This window comes from Heteronotia binoei, chromosome 10 (genome assembly GCF_032191835.1).
Source record: "Heteronotia binoei isolate CCM8104 ecotype False Entrance Well chromosome 10, APGP_CSIRO_Hbin_v1, whole genome shotgun sequence".
NCBI classification, from domain to species: domain Eukaryota; kingdom Metazoa; phylum Chordata; class Lepidosauria; order Squamata; family Gekkonidae; genus Heteronotia; species Heteronotia binoei.
Window position 1 is genome coordinate 21,785,102 of NC_083232.1, and position 18,597 is coordinate 21,803,698.

At 46.6% G+C, this 18,597-nt stretch overlaps 1 protein-coding gene across 1 annotated transcript in view; it reads right to left on the reverse strand.

Annotated features, from left to right (window-relative positions):
- VIPR2 (vasoactive intestinal peptide receptor 2) overlaps positions 1–8,391 on the reverse strand; it is an 80,085-nt gene extending 71,694 nt beyond the window's left edge. The window contains exon 1 of the mRNA XM_060248122.1: positions 8,297–8,391. Within this exon, the coding sequence (XP_060104105.1) occupies positions 8,297–8,347 (51 nt within the window). The 5' untranslated portion in view covers positions 8,348–8,391. The remainder of the gene's footprint in view (positions 1–8,296) is intronic.
- Positions 8,392–18,597: the final 10,206 nt, after the last annotated feature.

The window sequence follows — 18,597 nt, forward strand, 5'->3', positions numbered from 1 at the left end:
CGTGATGTGGTGGTTAGAGTGCTAGAGTAGGACCAGAAAGACCTGACTTTAAATCCCCACTCAGCCACCAAACCCACACCAATGCAGAAGTGTGTGTATGTGTGGAGTGCCATCAAATCACTTCCAACTCAGAGTAGTCCTATGAATTCATGGCTTCCAAAATGCCCTGTGGCCAACAGCATTGCTCAGATCTTGCAAACTGAGAGGCCTGGCTTTCTTAACTGAGTCAACCCATCTCAAGTTGGGCCCTCCTCTTTCCTGCTGCCTTCAGAGAGACTCCAGCCTAAATTTACTGATTCTAAAAGCCTTAGATCTTTTTTCTTAAGAACTCACTGAATGCAAATCGCAGCCAATCAGAATCCTCGTTCGGGCTGTGGCTTCAGTGTGCAAGGGGCTAAGCCTTCCCTCAACTTCATGGTTGATTTTAGCAAATGAAATGCATTTTTCTGGATCTTGTCAAGGAAAAGAGCGGGTGCCTGGTTTCGTATTTGCATAGGATTGTGCTGTCAGTGACCTTAGACTAATTACTCTCTGCCAATGCAAAATAGCTTACAAAGTTGCTGTGCAGAGAGGATCACGTACACAACCCAGACCAGAGAGCCATAGGATGCATTCATACACCAAATCAAACTGACATTATGTCTGGATGTGTACAAACCTAGCTCACTGCCACATGTGTGCCTTGGTCTTCCCACTTTGAAGGAATCCTGGTTGAAAACCCTTGATTACCTGTGTCTAATGAATGCAAGTGGGCAGATTAAACAGCACTTTAAAAAGTAAAGGTAATCTCCTGTGCAAGCACCAGTCGTTTCCAACTCTGGGGTGACGTTGCATCACAACGTTTTCACGGCAGACTTTTTAAACGGGGTGGTTTGCCATTGCCTTCCCCAGTCATCTACACTTTATCCCCAGCAAGCTGGGTACTCACCAACCTCAGAAGGATGGAAGGCTGAGTGAACCTTGAGCTGGCTGTCTGAACCAGTTTCCACTGGGATCGAACTCAGGTCATGAGCAGAGAGCTTGGACTGCAGTACTGCAGTTTTACCACTCTGCACCATGGGGTTCTTAATTAAACATTACCCCTCTCCCAAACTGGGCTTCCAAACAGGGTTTAATCAGGTGCAGAGGCCTGGTTGGGGGCGGGGGGGGGGAATTCAGGGTTAATCCGTACACTTGCATTCATACATCACAGGTAACCAGAACTAGTTTTAAATCAGAGTTCCTTCACTGCAATCCAAGAAGAAAGGGAAGGGGAGAAAGGAGAGCAAAGCGTACACATGTGCATGAGAGTACACGAGTTTGTGCACATTCAGAAAAAGTCAGCTTGAAAAGATGTTTGAATGCAGTCCCAGAGGAAATACAGGAGAGAAGAGGGGAAAAATCTAGCAAGAAAGCTCTTGCAAACCATTTAGGGGGTTTAGGGGTCTGCAGAGAAACAGCCAGGCACCTGTAGAGGCTATTTTATGTTTAGGCAGGCCTTGGATTCAGCAGAAGCTCACAGGAGGGCAGCTCCTGAACCTTTCTGAGAGTTCCACCTCCTCCTTCCCACCTTGTCCATTGAATAATAGGTGCAGCTGCATAACAATCCCGGGATGAACTCCACCACTTGTTTTTCTACAAAATGACCCCTGAGTTTAGGGATCATTCTGCACCAGGATTCCCTAACATTGGCTTAAACTTCCAATTGCAGAACAAAACTGTAACCATTGCTTTGGCCAGAATATGCCTTTGACTGGAAAATCGCTTTCCTACACTATGTTATCCACACCCATGCAGGTTACTCACAGCATGAGAGAAGCTCAAAAGCACTTTTGAATATCACATGTGAAAATGTTCCCAAAGAGGAATATGCTTCCAAAGAGGTCAACTGGAGGACAAGTTGGAGATCCATGATCGACTCTCAAGAATCCATTAGCAGTAACAGATGATCAAGGGGGACTTGATCTGGGACCTTCTTCCCCTGTGAAATGTTCCTAAGGAAAATTCTACCCAATCCCCAACCCCTAGAGATGATAGCCCCCTTCCCCCCACCCCAACAAAATGTATGGGGGCTTTCCAGTTCCTCTACTAAGCAATTAGCAACAAGGGGGGATTTTATTTTTTAAAAAGGAACAGGAAAAAAAGTTTTAAAAATCATATTTCCCCCGCATCGTGAGCCCATCCCACACAGCTGCTCCAAAAGGAAATTCAGAAGGAACAAGACCTGTGACTGACCCTTTTGGCTGACCCTTGATATTCCCTGAAATGGCATTCCATTCCATTCTTTACCACATCCAGCCAGGGTTGACAACTGCCTGGAGAAAAAAGATGCCTTGTTACTATAATAGAGGCTAAACTTAAGAGCCAGTTTGGTGTAGTGGTTAAGTGTGGGGAAGAACGAGGTTTGATTTCCCACTCCTCCACATGCACCTGCTGGTGTGACCTTGGCTCAGCCACAAGTTTTCTCAGAGCTGTTCTGCTCAAGACCAATTCTTGGAGAGCTCTCTTGGTCCCACCTACCTCACAGAGTGTCTGTTATGAGGAGGGGAAAGGAAAAGAGACTGTAAGCTGCTCGGAGACTCCTTCAGGTACTGAAGAGCGAGGTATAAATCCAATCTCTTCTTCTACTACTAAACTGGATATTATTTAACTGTATGTCACTGAAAGCTTCATTTGCCCATCAGCACACACTAAGCCCCTGTTAAAGATACATAGGGGAGGGAAGGCAGCATGGCATAGCCCAAACTCATCAGCTCTTGGAAGCTACGCAGGGTCATTACTGGGATGGGAGACCACCAAGGAAGACTGAAGAGGAAGGCAAGGACAAACCTCAGCTTCTCCTTTGCCCTGAAGGCTGTACATAGACTCATAGAATCCCAGAGCTGGAAGGGGCCATACAGGCCATCTAGCCCAACCCCCTTCTCAATGCAGGATCAGCCTAGAACAGGGGTCCTCAAACTACAGCCCGCGGGCCAGATGCGACCTGCTGAGGACGTTTATGCGGACCGCTGGGTTATGAAAAAATCAGACCGGAAGTGATGTTCGACCTAAACTCGCGTTAGCAACGCACACTTCCGGCACTGGGCTGAGGCGGTGGAGACAGAGTGTGAGGTGATACCGAGGTGAGGTGAGTTCCCAGGCCGGGGTGTGTGGTGTGGGGAAGGGAGAGAGATGCAGAAGACGGAGAACTGACGGCCCGCGGCCTTGTACAGTAACGGCAGTCCGGCCCTCCGACAGTCTGAGGGACAGTGAACTGGCCCCCTGTTTAAAAAGTTTGAGGACCCTTGGCCTAGAACATCCCTGACAAGTGTTTGTCCAGTTGCTGCTTGAAGACTGCCAGGGAGGGAGAGCTCACCCCCCCCCCAGGTAGCCGATTCCCCTGTTGAACAACTATAACAAAGCTTTTCCAACAATCCAGCCGGTACCTTCCCACCCTTAATTTATTATTATTTATTGGATTTGTTAATCACCCTATCCCAGTTTGTGCCCCATTTAGACCCATTATAGTGAGTTCAGCTCTCTGTGGCCAACAGGAACAGCTCCCTGCCCTCCTCTAAGTGACAGCCCTTCAAAGACTTAAAGAGAGCCATCATGTTCCCCCTCACTGGTTCCATGGCGCTTACAAACATATAGGTTTATGTTCTCTGGGCTTACTGGCAGCTCTACATCCGCCACAAAGCCCAGATTGTCCAAGCTGGCGTCAGTCTCGTCCAGCCTTACCATTTCTCCTTACAGTCCTGTTTATATATGTTCCTCTGCAACCTCCACAATGCCAAAGTAGGCTGCTCTATGTGTTTTCCCTCACTGCCAATATGCTAGAGAACACTCTCACACAGACCACCTGTACAGAACAACTGTCTCCCCACCCCAAACCTCACCTCTTCCTCTTGCTTCACATCCTAGCCCAGGGGTGTTAAACATGCAGCTTGTGGACCGAATCAGGCCCCCAGAGGGCTCCTATCAGGCCCCCGAGCAACTGGCTGTCATCTGCTTCCTTCTCCCTCTCTCTTGCTTCCTTTCGCATCTCAACTTGCTTTGCAAGGCTTACTCAATTGCACAGGAGCTACAGAGCAAAACCCCTATTTTCTCCACTGGTTGAGGGTTCTCCCCCCTCCTAGTTCCTTGAGGAAGGAGGGAAAAAAGAGTCAGAGCTTCCTTTGCCCAGTTCCCTGAATCCCATCGGAGAAATACAAAGACAGCACCTTTAAGAACAACAAGTGCTAATGTTTTAAGCATGTTTTAAGGGTCTTCTTTTTTAAAAAAATCTTTAGTCATGTTTGTCTGTGTCCTTTAAAAAGTTTATATCTCTGCTAGCTAATCTTAAATAGGTACACACATGGCCCTGCCCGGCCCAACAAGGTCTCATTTATGTCAGATCTGGCCCTCATAACAAATGAGTTCGACACTCCTGCCCAAGCCCCTCTAGGCTGCTCTTGCTACACAGGAAAATATTACCAGGTTAAAGTATTAAGGCTGGGGTCTGGGAGGAATGGGCTCAAGCCCACATTCTGCCACAAAGCTGACTGGGAGACCGGAGGCCAGTCACTTTCTCACAGCCTAACCCTACCTTGCAGGGTTGTTGTGAGGATGCTATACATCACCTTGAGCTCCCTGCAGCAGGATAAAAATGTAATAATGAATAATGAATAACATGCCATAAGAACATAAGAGAAGCCATATTAGACCACGCCAATGGCCCACCCAGTCCAACGCTCTGTGTCACACAATGGCCAAAAAACTCAGGTGCCACCAGAAGGTCCATCAGTGGGGCCAGGATACTAGAAGTCCTCACACTGTTGCCCCTCCCAAGCACCAAAAATACAGAGCATCACTTGCCCCAGACAGAAAGTTCCAACAATACACTGTGGCTAATAGCCACTGATGGACCTCTGCTCCATGTGTTTATCTAATCCCCTCTTGAAGCTGGCTATGCTTGTAGCTGCCACTACCTCCTGTGGCAGTAAATTCCACACGTGAATTCCACCCGCCAGCCAGCGTCTTTTGTGGGAAAATATGTACTTCAAATGTTATGCTATCAATACAGGCAAGTGACCTGATGGCCCAAGCTAGCCTGATCTCACCAGATCTTGGAAACTAAAGCCCTGGTATTTGGATGGGAGGCCACCAAGGAAGTCCAGGGTTGCTACACAGAGGCAGGCAATGGCAAAGCTCCCCCTTTTGTCTTTCGCCTTGATAACAAAATAAATTAGCTGCAACTTGATGGCACCTTCCACCACCAGTCTTCCAACTCATACTTTGAAAATGTGTAACAAGCAGAAAGATCTGTAAGATCACGACTATACAAGCTTTATCTCTAAGAGTCACAAAACAGTTACTCTAGGCAACAGATTACTAAGAAGCAACGCATGCTTGCTTTTGATCTTCATCATTTTTTTCAGAAGTTCCAGCTGGGTTGGTAAGCGTCAATCTCACTGTGATCAGGGTTTCTTGGTAGAAAAAGCCCAGCAGGAACTCATTTGCATATTAGGCCACACCTCCTGATGTCACCATTGCTTTACACTGTTTTTTTTCTACTTAACAAGCCTGGAAGGAACTCATTTGCACATCAGGCCACACCCTGCGTTCCTGTGCATTCCTGCTAAAAAAACCCAACCCTGTGATTTTTCCACTTCAGGCTCAAGTTTGCAAACACGTCTAAAGCTGGCAAGGATGCTAATCCAAGAGGCATGCCATCAGCTCAGGATGTCCTGGAAGCGCTGCCAGGTGTGTCTTGCATGCTGAACTTCCCTGAGCTACAGAGTTCCCATATTATACCTGTCTTCTTCCCCACCCGGGCTGGGGACACAGCTGCTGGGAGGAAATTTTCCTATTGGTAAAAAATGCCGCATGGGTGAGATGGATAGTGGCAGCCTTGTAGCTGGTTGGTTCTTTTTTTGTTTAGGATTTAAAGAATACGCTGAAAGCAGATCTCCTATGGAATGCACACTGGGCCATGTTGTCAGTCATTGTGCATGTCCTGGTGCACACTGTCAGACTACAAATATGCAGGTGCAATGCTCAATGTGGAGCTACTATACCCCCACCTTAGCTCTCTTTTACTCCAAGCAATATACACGTAAATCAGTTCAGCCCAGTTTTGCTTAAAACCACAGCTCATCACAGTTAAAACTTTGAACACTTTAACTCTGTTTTGCTTCATGATACAGCAGAGAAGGTGTATGCACTCCACCATGAAGAATACACACAACCGTCTCCCTAAGGTAGCCTTCATCCTAGTATTCTTGCCAAGAACTTACTTACAAACTCATACTTCTTGATTCTGGACTATTTGATCCAGACAAATGATCACACTTTCGTTTCCTACTCAAAATTACTCTGAATATTCACTCCAGCTGCAAATACACACCAAAGCAGTAGGAACCCCCCCCCCCCCGGCCACCTTTTAAAAACTATTCTTTCGTCATTTTGATTTTGAGTAGAAAATGCAGCTTGATGTACGTCAAGGCCAATTAATCTTTACTGCAATTTAGCTTTGAAGACTGTGGGTGTTACGTGCCATATCTGGACCCAGGAGAGATTCAGCGATAACTGATCACTGGGTGATCTCGGGCCAGTCATTTGCTCTCAGTCTAATGCATCTCACAAGGGTTGCTGTGTGAGTAAAACACAAGAAGGGGAAACAGTATACATTTAGGGTGGCTAACAAGCCTGCAGAAAACGGTCCTGTCCCTCTAACAGAGTCTCAATACATGGAAATGGGCAGCTGGAGCTATTCATGGCATAAATAACACTTCATTAAGACATTATTAAAAGAATATGACATTCCCCCCCTGGAGGTTGGGAAAGCCTATATAACATCCTACTCTGAGCTCCTTGGAAGAAGTGTGGGATAAAATAATAATAAATACTGAAATGTAATAATAAATTTTAAAAATACAGTTATCTAGACAGTCAGTCTGGGTGACGACATCAAGGGCACTGGGAAGCAATCAATTTTGCTTAAAATTTGATTAATATTGTCTGCGTGGGAATGACCTAACCCAGCAAGATTACAGTGTAATCTAGAGGTTTATGAACTGGGGAATACCTCACAGCATGATGTCACACTCAATACTTCACACCAATCACTAACAAATCCTACACTGTAGAGAAACTTGTCAAACTTCCTTCCCTTATTCCCAAATGTGTGATCATAATAACCGCCCCTCTAGTCATGCAATTCCATACCTGTTTCCAGGCAAAAATTTATCAGTATCCACTTTCCCTTCCACTAAATGCTCAGTTTTCACAATAAAGTTGCTTAAAATGGTTACCTTGTAACGTATTAATTGCTACCATGCCAACAATCAGGATAATTAAAGAAGAGATTCCCCTTTGCCACACATTCAAGGCACAGCAATAGGCGAAAAGTGCAATTCTAATTAATTGTCTATTTTATTCTTTTAAAATATTTTTATGAAGCCTTCCCACCCAATCAGGGTGCCCAAGACAGCAAGCATAAAACCATTAATTAATTAACTAATTAATTATTTTATTTATATCCCACCCTCCCCACCGAAGCAGGCTCAGGGCGGCTAAACATCTGGATGATTTAGAACACTCCGAATTACAAAATAATTCAATAAAAACTCACACACGATAACGTTAGTGACAGCGAATGTGGAAGTAGAGGACAGTACTTATTTCAAGATTAACACCAAGTACACGAGTACATTTGGCAGGTGGTGCTTCAATTACCAACTTTTGGGCTTCCAGTTCCAGTGGTTGCAGACAGGTCCTATCTGTTGCTGGTACACTTTTCACAGACCCCCCCCATCATTATTTACTTACTTCATCTGTACCCTAACTTTCTCCCCAACGGGGACTCAGTGACTTAAATCATCTCCTCCCATTTTACTCCCACAACAACCCTGTGAGGTAGGTTAGGCTGAGAGAGTGCGACTGGCCTCCAAAGTCCCCCAGTGCGTTTCCTCGGCACACACAGGGATTACTTCACCTTTCACGGAGCTTGCGGGTTGCTTTTCCAAGGGCACCCCTCCATCACAAAACCATCCAAAATGTTTTAAATTTCTAGTGGGATAAAGATCAGAAAACCTTGGTGGTTAAAAAAGGCCGACCAAAGGAGAATATTGATGGGGGGTCGGGAGAAAACCCCTCATGCCTCACGAAAGCTGCAGGGGGGCCTGACCTACTTGCACCAAGAGCACTAATGTAGCGGAAGGAACCGTACTTAAGACATGTTCAGGAGCTATTATTTCTTGGGTCTCGGGTAACGGACCGCGCGGCCCCGGGGGGCTGAGGCCGGACTCCCGGGCAAGATCCCCCCCCCTTCCTCCGCTTTGCACGAATGACTCACCAGCCCCAAAGTCCAGCCGGCGGAGAGGAGAAAAAGCGCGAAGTTTTGCATCCCAGCCGAGAGCCGGAGGGGCAGCAGCGGGCTCAGCTACCCGGGGCCGGGGGAAGCGAGGGGCTCCTCGGGGGACTGCCGAAGCTGCAGAGACAAGCCCACCGCATGCACATAAGGAGGGCGCGGCGGCGCCCCTTTCCCTCCTCCAGCGCGCCCGCGCTTTTTCCCCGGGGCGGCGGCGGCAGCGACCAGGGCGCACACGTGGTGGTGGGCCACTCCCGCCTGCCCCGCGCCTAGGCACCAGTCCCAGTCTGCGGGCAGAGGCAAAGCGGCTGCTGCCTAGGCGCCTTCTAGCCCGTGGTCTCTCTCCTGCGCTGTGGCTCGCCTGCCTGCTGCTGTACCGCGAGCCCCGAACTCCTCCTCCTCTCTCTCTCCCCCGCCGCCTTTCTGCCGCCCCTCCTTCTCTGGGGCTCCCTCCAATTGTTGGCCGCTTGCCACGCATCCCTCAGCCCTCCTCGGCCTCCTCCGTGGGGGTGTTTTGAACGCAGGCATGACAGTTAGAAGCAGTGGCGGACTGGCCGGGGTGTCAGCTTGCCCAGTGGCAAGTGGGCCCCCTTAAACATTAGGCAATATGGTAAAAATGTTAATGACCTTTCAGTAGCTTGAAAATGTAATCGAACTTCCAGTGTTATTAATGTAATGCAACTAAAATTCACGTTGTATTTAGGGTTGCCAGCCTCCAGGTGGCACCTGGGGATCTACCACTTTTACAACTGATCTCCAGCTGGCAGAGATCAGTTCCCCTGGAGAAAATGTAACCTGTATTTACATTTAGTATCTACTGTATACTGCCAGTGGTATGTACAGTATATGTACGCTGTAATTACTAAAAATATATATATTTATTTTGCAAAAGTTTTAATTGTATCTTTTTTCCACACGCATTTTTTGAAATTTTTATTTATTTTTACAAAAATTAAATGATAGCCTTATAGTTGTGGGTGGGCCCCCTGTGTCTCCTGGCAACCAATATTTTTAGGCCAATGTTGTCAAATTAGTATTTTTAGAGATGAGAGCAGGAAGACTAGGGTTCAAGCCCTGGTTCACCCCTAAAAGCTTCACCCAGGTGGCCCCGGGGCGATTCTCTCAGTCTTAAGAACCTACCTCAAAGGGTTGCTGTGAGACTCAAATCAGGGAACCCCCACGCTGAGCAGCTTGGAGGCTCTGAAGTGGATTTACTATGTGTGAAAGCTCCCATTGAATGGTGACTGTTTTACATTTAGATTCAGGTTGTGTTGGCAGGTGTGGCCAGACTGTGGCTCTTTCACACATATTGTGTGGCTCTCAAAGTCCCGTCCGCCCCGTCAGTGGCTCTGGAAAGACATTTCTCTCTTTAAATCACTTCAAGCCATCAAATTCATTGGATAAGGCATTTAAAGTTAAAGTTGCTTTCCTTCCTGTGCTGCAGCTCTCAAACATCTGATCTTCATGTTTCGTGGCTCTCAAACATCTGAGGTTTAATCAGTGTGGCTCTTTCATTAATCAAGTTTGGCCACCTCTGGTGTGAAGCAATAGAGCAAAGTTTGACTCCAGTGGTACCTTTTAAGACCAACGAAGTTTAATTCTGGGTGTAAGCTTGAAAGCTTGTGTCCTGAAATTAGAATTAAACTCTGTTGGTCTGAAATGTGCCACTAGACTCAAACTTTGTTTTAAATTTGTTTCACTGTTCTTTGTTATGTTGGATATTTGTGTACTTTTAAAGTGGCCTAAAAGATGAGTTTATTATTCTTTCCCTCATTAGAATCAGGAGAGTTCTTCTCAGTTCTTCAAGTAAGTCTATATATTGGACCACACTTTCCCTTGTAGAAGGGCTTAGCATGCACCATGGCATACATCTTATGAATATTTACTTGGAAGTAAGTTCCACTGTGTTCAGTCAGAATCCCATCTGGATATGTACAAAAAAGTTGTGGTTTCTTGCTGGGAATTGCATTCAGCACCGGGACTGAACCCAATATAAATTATATAATTTTAATATAAATTAAATAATTATAAAATAGGGGCGCACCTAACATCTGTGCAGATACAGATATCTTTCTTTTCGTCATTTCAGACCAGTGTGATTTTCTGTCCGTGGTGTGGCACTCCTTTTTTCCCTGCCCGGCTGTCCAGCTCAGCAAAGATTATAATTGCTTCTCATGCCACAGTGAAGTGCTTTGTGAAGTTTCACCTTTGGGCACTCATTAAAGACCAGAAGCCGGAACGCATCCAAGCTCCAAGTCACATACCGCATTTGCCAGACTGAAAACGAATGAAGGAATCTTCTATCATTAAAGAGATACTTTTAAAAAGTTGATTGTAGAAGTAACTTCCCCAGAAAACAGGGGGGAAAAACCGTACTGATTTAAATATCTGCATCTGTGAGCTTTGTGCTTCTTCTCTGGGGTCTGAGGGTACACCATTAAACCAGTTACTAAATGGAGGTGTTTGAGGAGAAAGACTGGATCCCATGAGACCTGTTTCAAGTCCTAAGCCTAGCAGCCATATTGAGGTAGGGTGGTGGGTGCTACTACAAAATGGCTGCCACAGGAGGTGGAGCCGAGTACACATACACACCCAAGAGAAAGGAGAGTGAAAAATATAAACACACAGAATAGGCAGCTGGTGGGAAGGGGACTCTGCTACTGTGATGCTCCCATTCCCTCTTCCTCCCCCCCCCCCCACCGGCACATCACAGCTGATCTGTAGGTCCTGTTTATTATTTGCATTTCTAGCAGCTCCTTCTGCAGTGAGCAGTGGCGAGGACCTAAGTGAAGCCCCTTTCTTTGTATGAAGACAACCATTCACAAGGGCTTGCCAGGGTTGCCAGCTCCAAGCTGGGAAATTCCAGGAGATTAGGGGTGGAGCCTGGGGAAGACAGGGGTTGGGGAGGGGAGGGATCTCATCAGGATGTAATGCCATAGAGTCCATTCTCCAAGACAGACACCTTTTTTTCACAGGGGAGCTGCTCTCTGTCCTCTGGAGTTAGAATTCTTACAGATCTCCTGCAGATTTATACCCCATCCTTCTCTCTGAATCAGAGACTCAGAGCATCTTACAATCTCCTATATCTTCTTTCCCCACAACAGACACCCTGTGAGGTGGGTGGGGCTGCAAGAGCTCTCACAGAAGCTGCCCTTTCAAGGACAACTCTTATGACAGCCACGGCTAACCCAAGGCCATTCCAGCGACTGCCAGTGGAGGAGTGGGGAATCAAACCTGGTTCTTCCAGATAAGAGTCCACACACTTAACCACTACACCAAACACACTTAACCATTACACCAAACCACAACTAGGTTCTGTCTCTAGCTTACTTTCCTGCAGGGTTTTTTTTTTGTAGCAGGAACTCCTTTGCATGTTAGGCCACACACCCCTGATGTAGCCAATTCTCCAAAACAGGGCTCTTCTTACAGGGCTTTTCTTCCTATTGTAAGCTCTAGGAGGATCGGCTGCATCACAGGGGTGTGCTCTAATATGCAAAGGAGTTCCTGCTACCAAAACCCCCCTGCTTTCCTAAAGCACATGGCAAGAGCTTGCGGATGCCATGTTGGGCAAAAGCACATGGAAGGCAGGTGCTTGGGGGTGCCATGCTGGGTGACCCAGCCCTAAGTTATCAGGTTTAACAGCCCCCCTCCCTCCAAAAAAGCATCAGTACATTTTTGTGTTTGGAGGCCACTTGTCATCCCAAACTGTGGCTACGTAGCTTGTGTGTAAATCTGGCTCTGGAATCCCATCCGTCTTCCTCCTTGTGATTTAGTAATGGGATGACTGTGCTTCTTGGGACTTCTGCCAGAGGGGGAAGAAAAAGAGAAGCATGCCTTGAATGCCAAAAGGCCCCGTCAGGAATCACCTTCTTCACTGTCTGTGGCTCATTTTTCCTGGCCACCTCAAGAGTCACTCCCAATGACTCATCGGAGCAAAGCCTTGTGAAGATGCCACCCTGCACAGGGCTACAGTCGACAACTGCCCAGTCGCATGCCTTCGCTGTGGTGCCTGTTTGGCTCCCACTTTGTGGATGGGCCTGCCTGAGGAGGTCAAGGAAGGCTCCCCTTCTCCTATCATTTTGCAAAAGCTTATGCTGGAATAAACGGATGCATCTGTCAAAGCCAGCTCTGGCTCACACCACAGTACAGTTGTTAGTCTTTAGTATGCCCCAAAAATCTTTGTGATTTTGACAAGCTAATCACAGATTGCATGGAAAATGTACTTTGTTTTGTCTGTCCCGAAACTCTATTACTAATCTATTTCAAAGGGTGACTCTGAATTCCAGTATTATGAAAGAGAGAGAGAATAAAATTCTGTTCGTTTTCCCCATATTTTGTAAATCTCTTATATGCAGGGGTGGAATTCTAGCATGAGCTCCTTTGCATATTAGACCACACACCCCTGATGTAGCCAACCCTCCAAGAGCTTACAAGGCTCTTTTTTGTAAGCTTTTGGAGGATTGGCTACATCAAGGGGTGTGGCCTAATATGCAAAGGAGCTCCTGCTAGAATTCCACCCCTGCTTATATGGCTTCCCTTTAGATGTCTAAAAGTAAACCACTAACATATCCTGCCAAGATGTGTTGCCACTCTTCTTTTAGAGGAGAATTATTCATGCTTCTTTTAGAGAAGGTGCTCTAATCCTATGGTGGCTTCCTTTCCGCCTTGATTTTCCTGCATCTATATCCTTTCTGATGTAGAGAGGCTGATATTGCCCCCTCTGCCTCAGTTCCTGTCTGCGTCTTTCTGCTACAGAGCTAGAGTGGGAAAAATGTTCACGTGCTGGTCTAGGACAGGGCTGGCCAAACTTGCTTAATTTAAGAGCCACATAGAATAAACACCAGATGTTTAAGAGCCACAAGTTGGAAGGAAGGAAGGAAGGAAGGAAGGAAGGAAGGAAGGAAGGAAGGAAGGAAGGAAGGAAGGAAGGAAGGAAGGAAGGAGGGAAGGAGGGAAGGAAGGAAGGAAGGAAGGAAGGAAGGAAGGAAGGAAGGAAGGAAGGAAGGAAGGAAGGAAGGAAGGAAGGAAGGAAGGAAGGAAGGCATACAGTTACCAGCCTCCAGGTGGGGACTGGAGATCTCCTGCTTTAACAACTGATCACCTGGCAGAGATCAGGTCTCCTGGAGAAAATGGCTGCTTTGAAGGGTGGACTCTAGGCCATTGTACCCTGCTTACAAACCCCACCCTCCCCTGGATCCACCCCCATTGTACCCTTCCCCAAACCCCACCCTCTCCTAGATCCACCCCCAAAGTCTCCAGGTATTCTCCAACAGGACCCAGCAGCTCTAGGAAGGCAGGCAAGAAGGCAGGGAAAGAGGTGGAAAGAAAGCAACTTTAATTTTAAATGTGTTCTCCAAGCTGCTGGCTGGCTTGGCTTGGAGATATAATTTAAAGGGGGAAATGCCTTCTCCAAGCCAGCCAATGGAGTGGTGGGAGCTTCGAGGACCACACAATATGTGTGAAAGAGCCACATGTGGCTCCCAAGCCACAGTTCGGCCACCCCTGGTCTGGGATCTGGGAGGACCAGGGTTAAATCCTGGCTCTACCATGGAAGCTTGCTGGGTAATCTTGGTCTCCTCGCTGTCTCTCAGCCTCGCCTACCTTATCGGTTACTGTGATGAAGACAAAACAGAGGTGGGTTGAATGACATTGTAAGCTGTTTTGGATCACCCCTGGAGACCATAGAGAGGCATAAATACCTAAATAAATAAATCTGTCTCCAGCCAGGCTTTGCTCGTATCACATTAGTGATACGAGTCCTCTGATGTGGACTACGAAGAATGGACAGAGAAACAGGAAGAGTAAAGTGGCTATGTCTCTGATTGCTTTTTGGGATCAATTGCCCAGTAAGCTTCATGACTGGATGCAGAACTTGAACCCTGATCTCCCAGCTGTGAGAGCCAAATATGGTACAGGGGTTAAGAATGGCGGGTTTTAATGTGGACAAACCACGTGAAACCTGCTGGGTGACCTTGGGTCAGTCATGGTTCTTTCAGAGCTCTCTCAACCCCACCTACTTCATAGGGTGGGGAGAGGAAGGGAAGATGATTGTAAGCCACTGCAAGACCTATTCTGGTTGTGAAGAGCAGGATATAAAACCAAATTCCTCTTCCTCCTCCTCTTCCTCTCAGTCCATCCAGCAGTGTCAGTTCCAAGTTTTAGGAAGGCCTGAGCAGACATCACTCTGCCCACCACCAGCTCCCATCCCTCCCTTTCCATTCATCCACCTGTGTGTGTTCCCATCTAAACAAGAATCCTTCCCTTTTTCACAAGTCCTCCCGCCACCTGTGCTCACAGCCGCCTGCATCACACTCATGCCCTTTCCCCCAACAGGACTGGTGAGTGCAGCTGCTGTGCGCTCTTTGCACGTGCTTCACCATCCATGCTGGGAGCATGGGTGGTGGAGAGCTTGCAACCAAAGGGCAGGGGAAGGCGCATGGACAGGTGGCAGGGGAGGGGAATGGTTGGGAGGGATCTGTGACAATGGGCCATACCAGAAGCCTTGGGCCACGGCAGCTGCCCCATCTGTGCTAATGCCCGCCTTGTCATCCAGCGCCCACACTGGTTTGCAGGGTGCAAGTACAGCCAGTGGCTGCAGAGAGTTTGTTACTTTATATGCAGACTGCTGACATGTAGCTCTTTGCTGTTGTTCCTTGGTGCTGTTTGCAGGAAGTATCGCCTGTTTGCCATGCAAAAAATATCCAGCTTTGAATGATCATAAACGTTTCCGTAATGCTTTGCAAATGTTCAAAGGAAGCTAGAAGGAAGAAGTGTAGACTGTGCTCAAAATGCTCACTGGACCATGAGGAAGGGCCCGTGGTGTTGCTGACCGTCTATGTTTATTCTAGCTGTACTTGACTGCCATAATAATCCTCCTACTGTCGACATTCACACTTTTAACAAATTAGTGAGGCATGGTTGTGTTTGCAATGGCCAGGTGCCAAGGCACTTTATTTTATTCGGATTGGGACATCCATCTTTGGATTTTAACACATTGCATATCTAGGGGGATGTCAGATAAATCCAAGTGGGCAGCCGTGTTGGTCTGAAGCAGCAGAACAAAGTAGGATTCAAATTGCACTTTTAAGACCAACGAAGTTTTATTCAGAATGTAAGCTTTCATATGCATGCATACTTCTTCAGACAAGGGGATAGGGTACAGTGGGCTGAAATACATGTAGTTGGTGGGTTAACAGCCAATATCCCTTATTTGAGTATGTCAATACAAAAAATTATTCTGATACACTATTCTAAAAGAGAAATACATTGGAATACTGTGGATGTATAGCTATAGTGAGAGTGGGTTTAGCATAGGTGATGAGATAAAACCCCCAATATCCCTGTTCAGTCCTGGAGTGGTGTTTCATAATAATTTATAATTCAGCAGTTTCTCTCTCCATTCTGTTCTTGAATTTCCTTTGTAGTAAAACAGCTACTTTGCGGTCACCCACTGAATGCTCTAGAAGGTTAAGGTGTGCTCCCACAGATTTCAGTTGGTAGAATCCTACTGCACGTCTCCTCAAGTAGTATATTATTTTTAACTGCACCTTCCTCAAGCAGACTGGGCTTTTCCCAGTTATGGCAGGGCAAAGAAGTTATATAAAATGACATGAATATACAAAGCTGCCTTGTATTGTCAGATCACTAGTCTATGAGCGCAATAAGGTATGTTTGCATTGATGGATTCACTATATAACCATATTTTTATCTTTTCTCTAGGTAGCTCAAGACAGCTTAATACATAGTCAATCCTTCCTCTATTTTTTCAGCAGGCATAAAAACAGCTGTGGTTAGTATTAGTAATAAAGTGGCAAGGGAGTCAATGGCTAAAAGCGCCCCTCCACATCACTTTCCAACTTACAAAGAGCAGCTCTGGCAGCTACATTTGGAAAGGAAAGGAAATCCTTTAAAATGAACATGGAAGAGCATTTAATATTCTATTGGAGAAGAAAGAAAGAAAGAAAGAAAGAAAGAAAGAAAGAAAGAAAGAAAGAAAGAAAGAAAGAAAGAAAGAAAGAAAGAAAGAAAGAAAGAAAGAAAGAAAGAAAGAAAGAAAGAAAGAAAGAAAGGTCTCTAATGCATTTATGTTTCCATGTGTGTAGGTAGGTAGGTGACGGGGATGCCAGCCTCCCGGTGGAATTAGAACTCATCTCCAGACTGCAGAGATCAGTTCCCCTGGTGGAAATGGGTGCCTTGGAGGGTGGACTCTGGCATTCTACCCCACTGAGGTCCCTGTTCTAACCATGCCCCACCCACAAATCTCCAGAAGTTTCCCAACCTGGATCTGGCAACCCTACCTCCTCCATCTGCTGCCATTGGCCTGGGAGGACCCGGCAACCCTAATAGGCAAGAAAGGAATAAAGGGAGGGACAGGGCTTTTTTTGTAGCAGGAAATCCTTTGCATATTATGCCACACACCCCTGATGTAGCCAATCCTCCTGGAGCTTATAGTAGGCCCTGTACTAAGAGCCCTGTAAGCTCTTGGAGGATTGGCTACATCAGGGGTGTGTGGCCTAATATGCAAAGGACTTCCTGTTTTTTTTTTTTAAAGCCCTGGGGAGGGAATTAGGGATACCAGTCTCTAGGTAGGATCTGGGGATACTGTTAATCTTTGGACTACAGAGATCAGTTCTATCAGAGATCCTCTGAAGAAAATGGATGCTTTGAAGGATAAATTCATGACATTATACCCCAGCAAGATCTAGGGTTGCCAAGTCCCCCGTGACCATAGAGTTTTCCCTCCCAAATTATATAGAGCATCCGGAAAAACCATAGAGTTTTCCCAGAAACGCCTAGAGTGGCTGGCACACTGTGTCGCCAGTGCAATGACATCACTTCTGGGTGATGTCATTGCACCAGCAATGTCGGGGGAGGTTCCCCACGCCGGCCCAATGTGGGCTGATGGGTTGGGAACCTGAAGGGCGGGGAAACCCCACCCAGCCTAGGGGCTTTGCAGCCCTAGCAAGATCCCTGACCTCCCAGGCTCTATCCACAAGTCTCCAGGAGCTTCTCAACCTGTATCTGGGAACCCTACTCCCTGCATCCCTCACTGGTGTCCAGCAGGGACCTGGCAACTCTAGAGGGAATGGAGTATCTGAACACCAACCTGAAAGCACATATGAAATAAGGTGTGACGTTTGTGGGGTGAGTGGTATGTGTGAATGAGGGAATAAGAATGTAAGAGAAGCCATGTTGGATCAGGCCAATGGCCCATCCAGTCCAACACTCTGTCACATGGTGGCCAAAGAAACCAGGTGACATCTGGAGGTCCACTTGTGGTGCCAGGACACTAGAATGTGTGGAGTAACATTATTAGCCCTTGCCTCGTGAGGCCCCAGAGATAATCTTTGATAGTTCTCAGGCTGCTGTAAAATTTCCATACCTGGATGTTGCCTTCAGGCCAAAACAACTTCGCACCCCTGCTCAAACTATAGCAGTGTATCAAGAACATAGCTTTTAAACATGCCCCCAGCAGTCTTCCAGTAGTGTAGGGTGTGTGTTTGTGGGGGATGGGGTTGCCAACTCTGGGTTGGGAAATAACTGGAGATTTGTGGGGTGGAGCTAGGGGAGGGCAAGCTTTAAGGAGAGGATGACCTTAACAGGTTATAATGCCATAAAGTCCACCATCCAAAGCTGCCATTTTCTCCAGGGAACTGATCTCTGTAGCCTGGAGATTAGATGTAATTCCAGGAGATCTCCAGCCCCCACATGAAAGCTGGCAACCCCAGATGGGGGCAATGTGCTGATATGGGCAGTACTTTTAAAAATGTGCACCTTCTATCCAAGGGTCATTAAAGCTCATTTGGAGTGTGATCTTTATGAGAAAATGGCAGTAAGGAAACTTGGGGAAGATCAGGACAAAGTGGAAGAAAATCTGGAAAGTAGACAGAGGATGTTCTGTGGGTGTTCCCAAAACCAGTGTTCCATTTTTGAAGTAAAAGGCAGAATAAGACTTCTGTATGGAAGCAGCCTTACTTCTGTTTTGCTTCAGCTTCCATGTTACTTGTTGATGTCCTGACAGGAAATTCTTATTTCCTGCCTTGAATATGATGTAATCCAATTAGTATAACTATTTACTTTTCAAAGAAACTCACCTAGTAAGCTGGTTCCTGTACACAGTTGTGTTGCCGGGTTTTACCTCAGTCAGGGTAAAAAAAACACATGCTGCTTTAATTTTAAAAATGTTCATTCGTGTAATAGATTGCCTAAACTCTGTTTGTTAAGCACACAAGAAACATCAGAGGCAGCTTTGTTCCCTTGGAGAGGGAATATTAAAAATACATTAA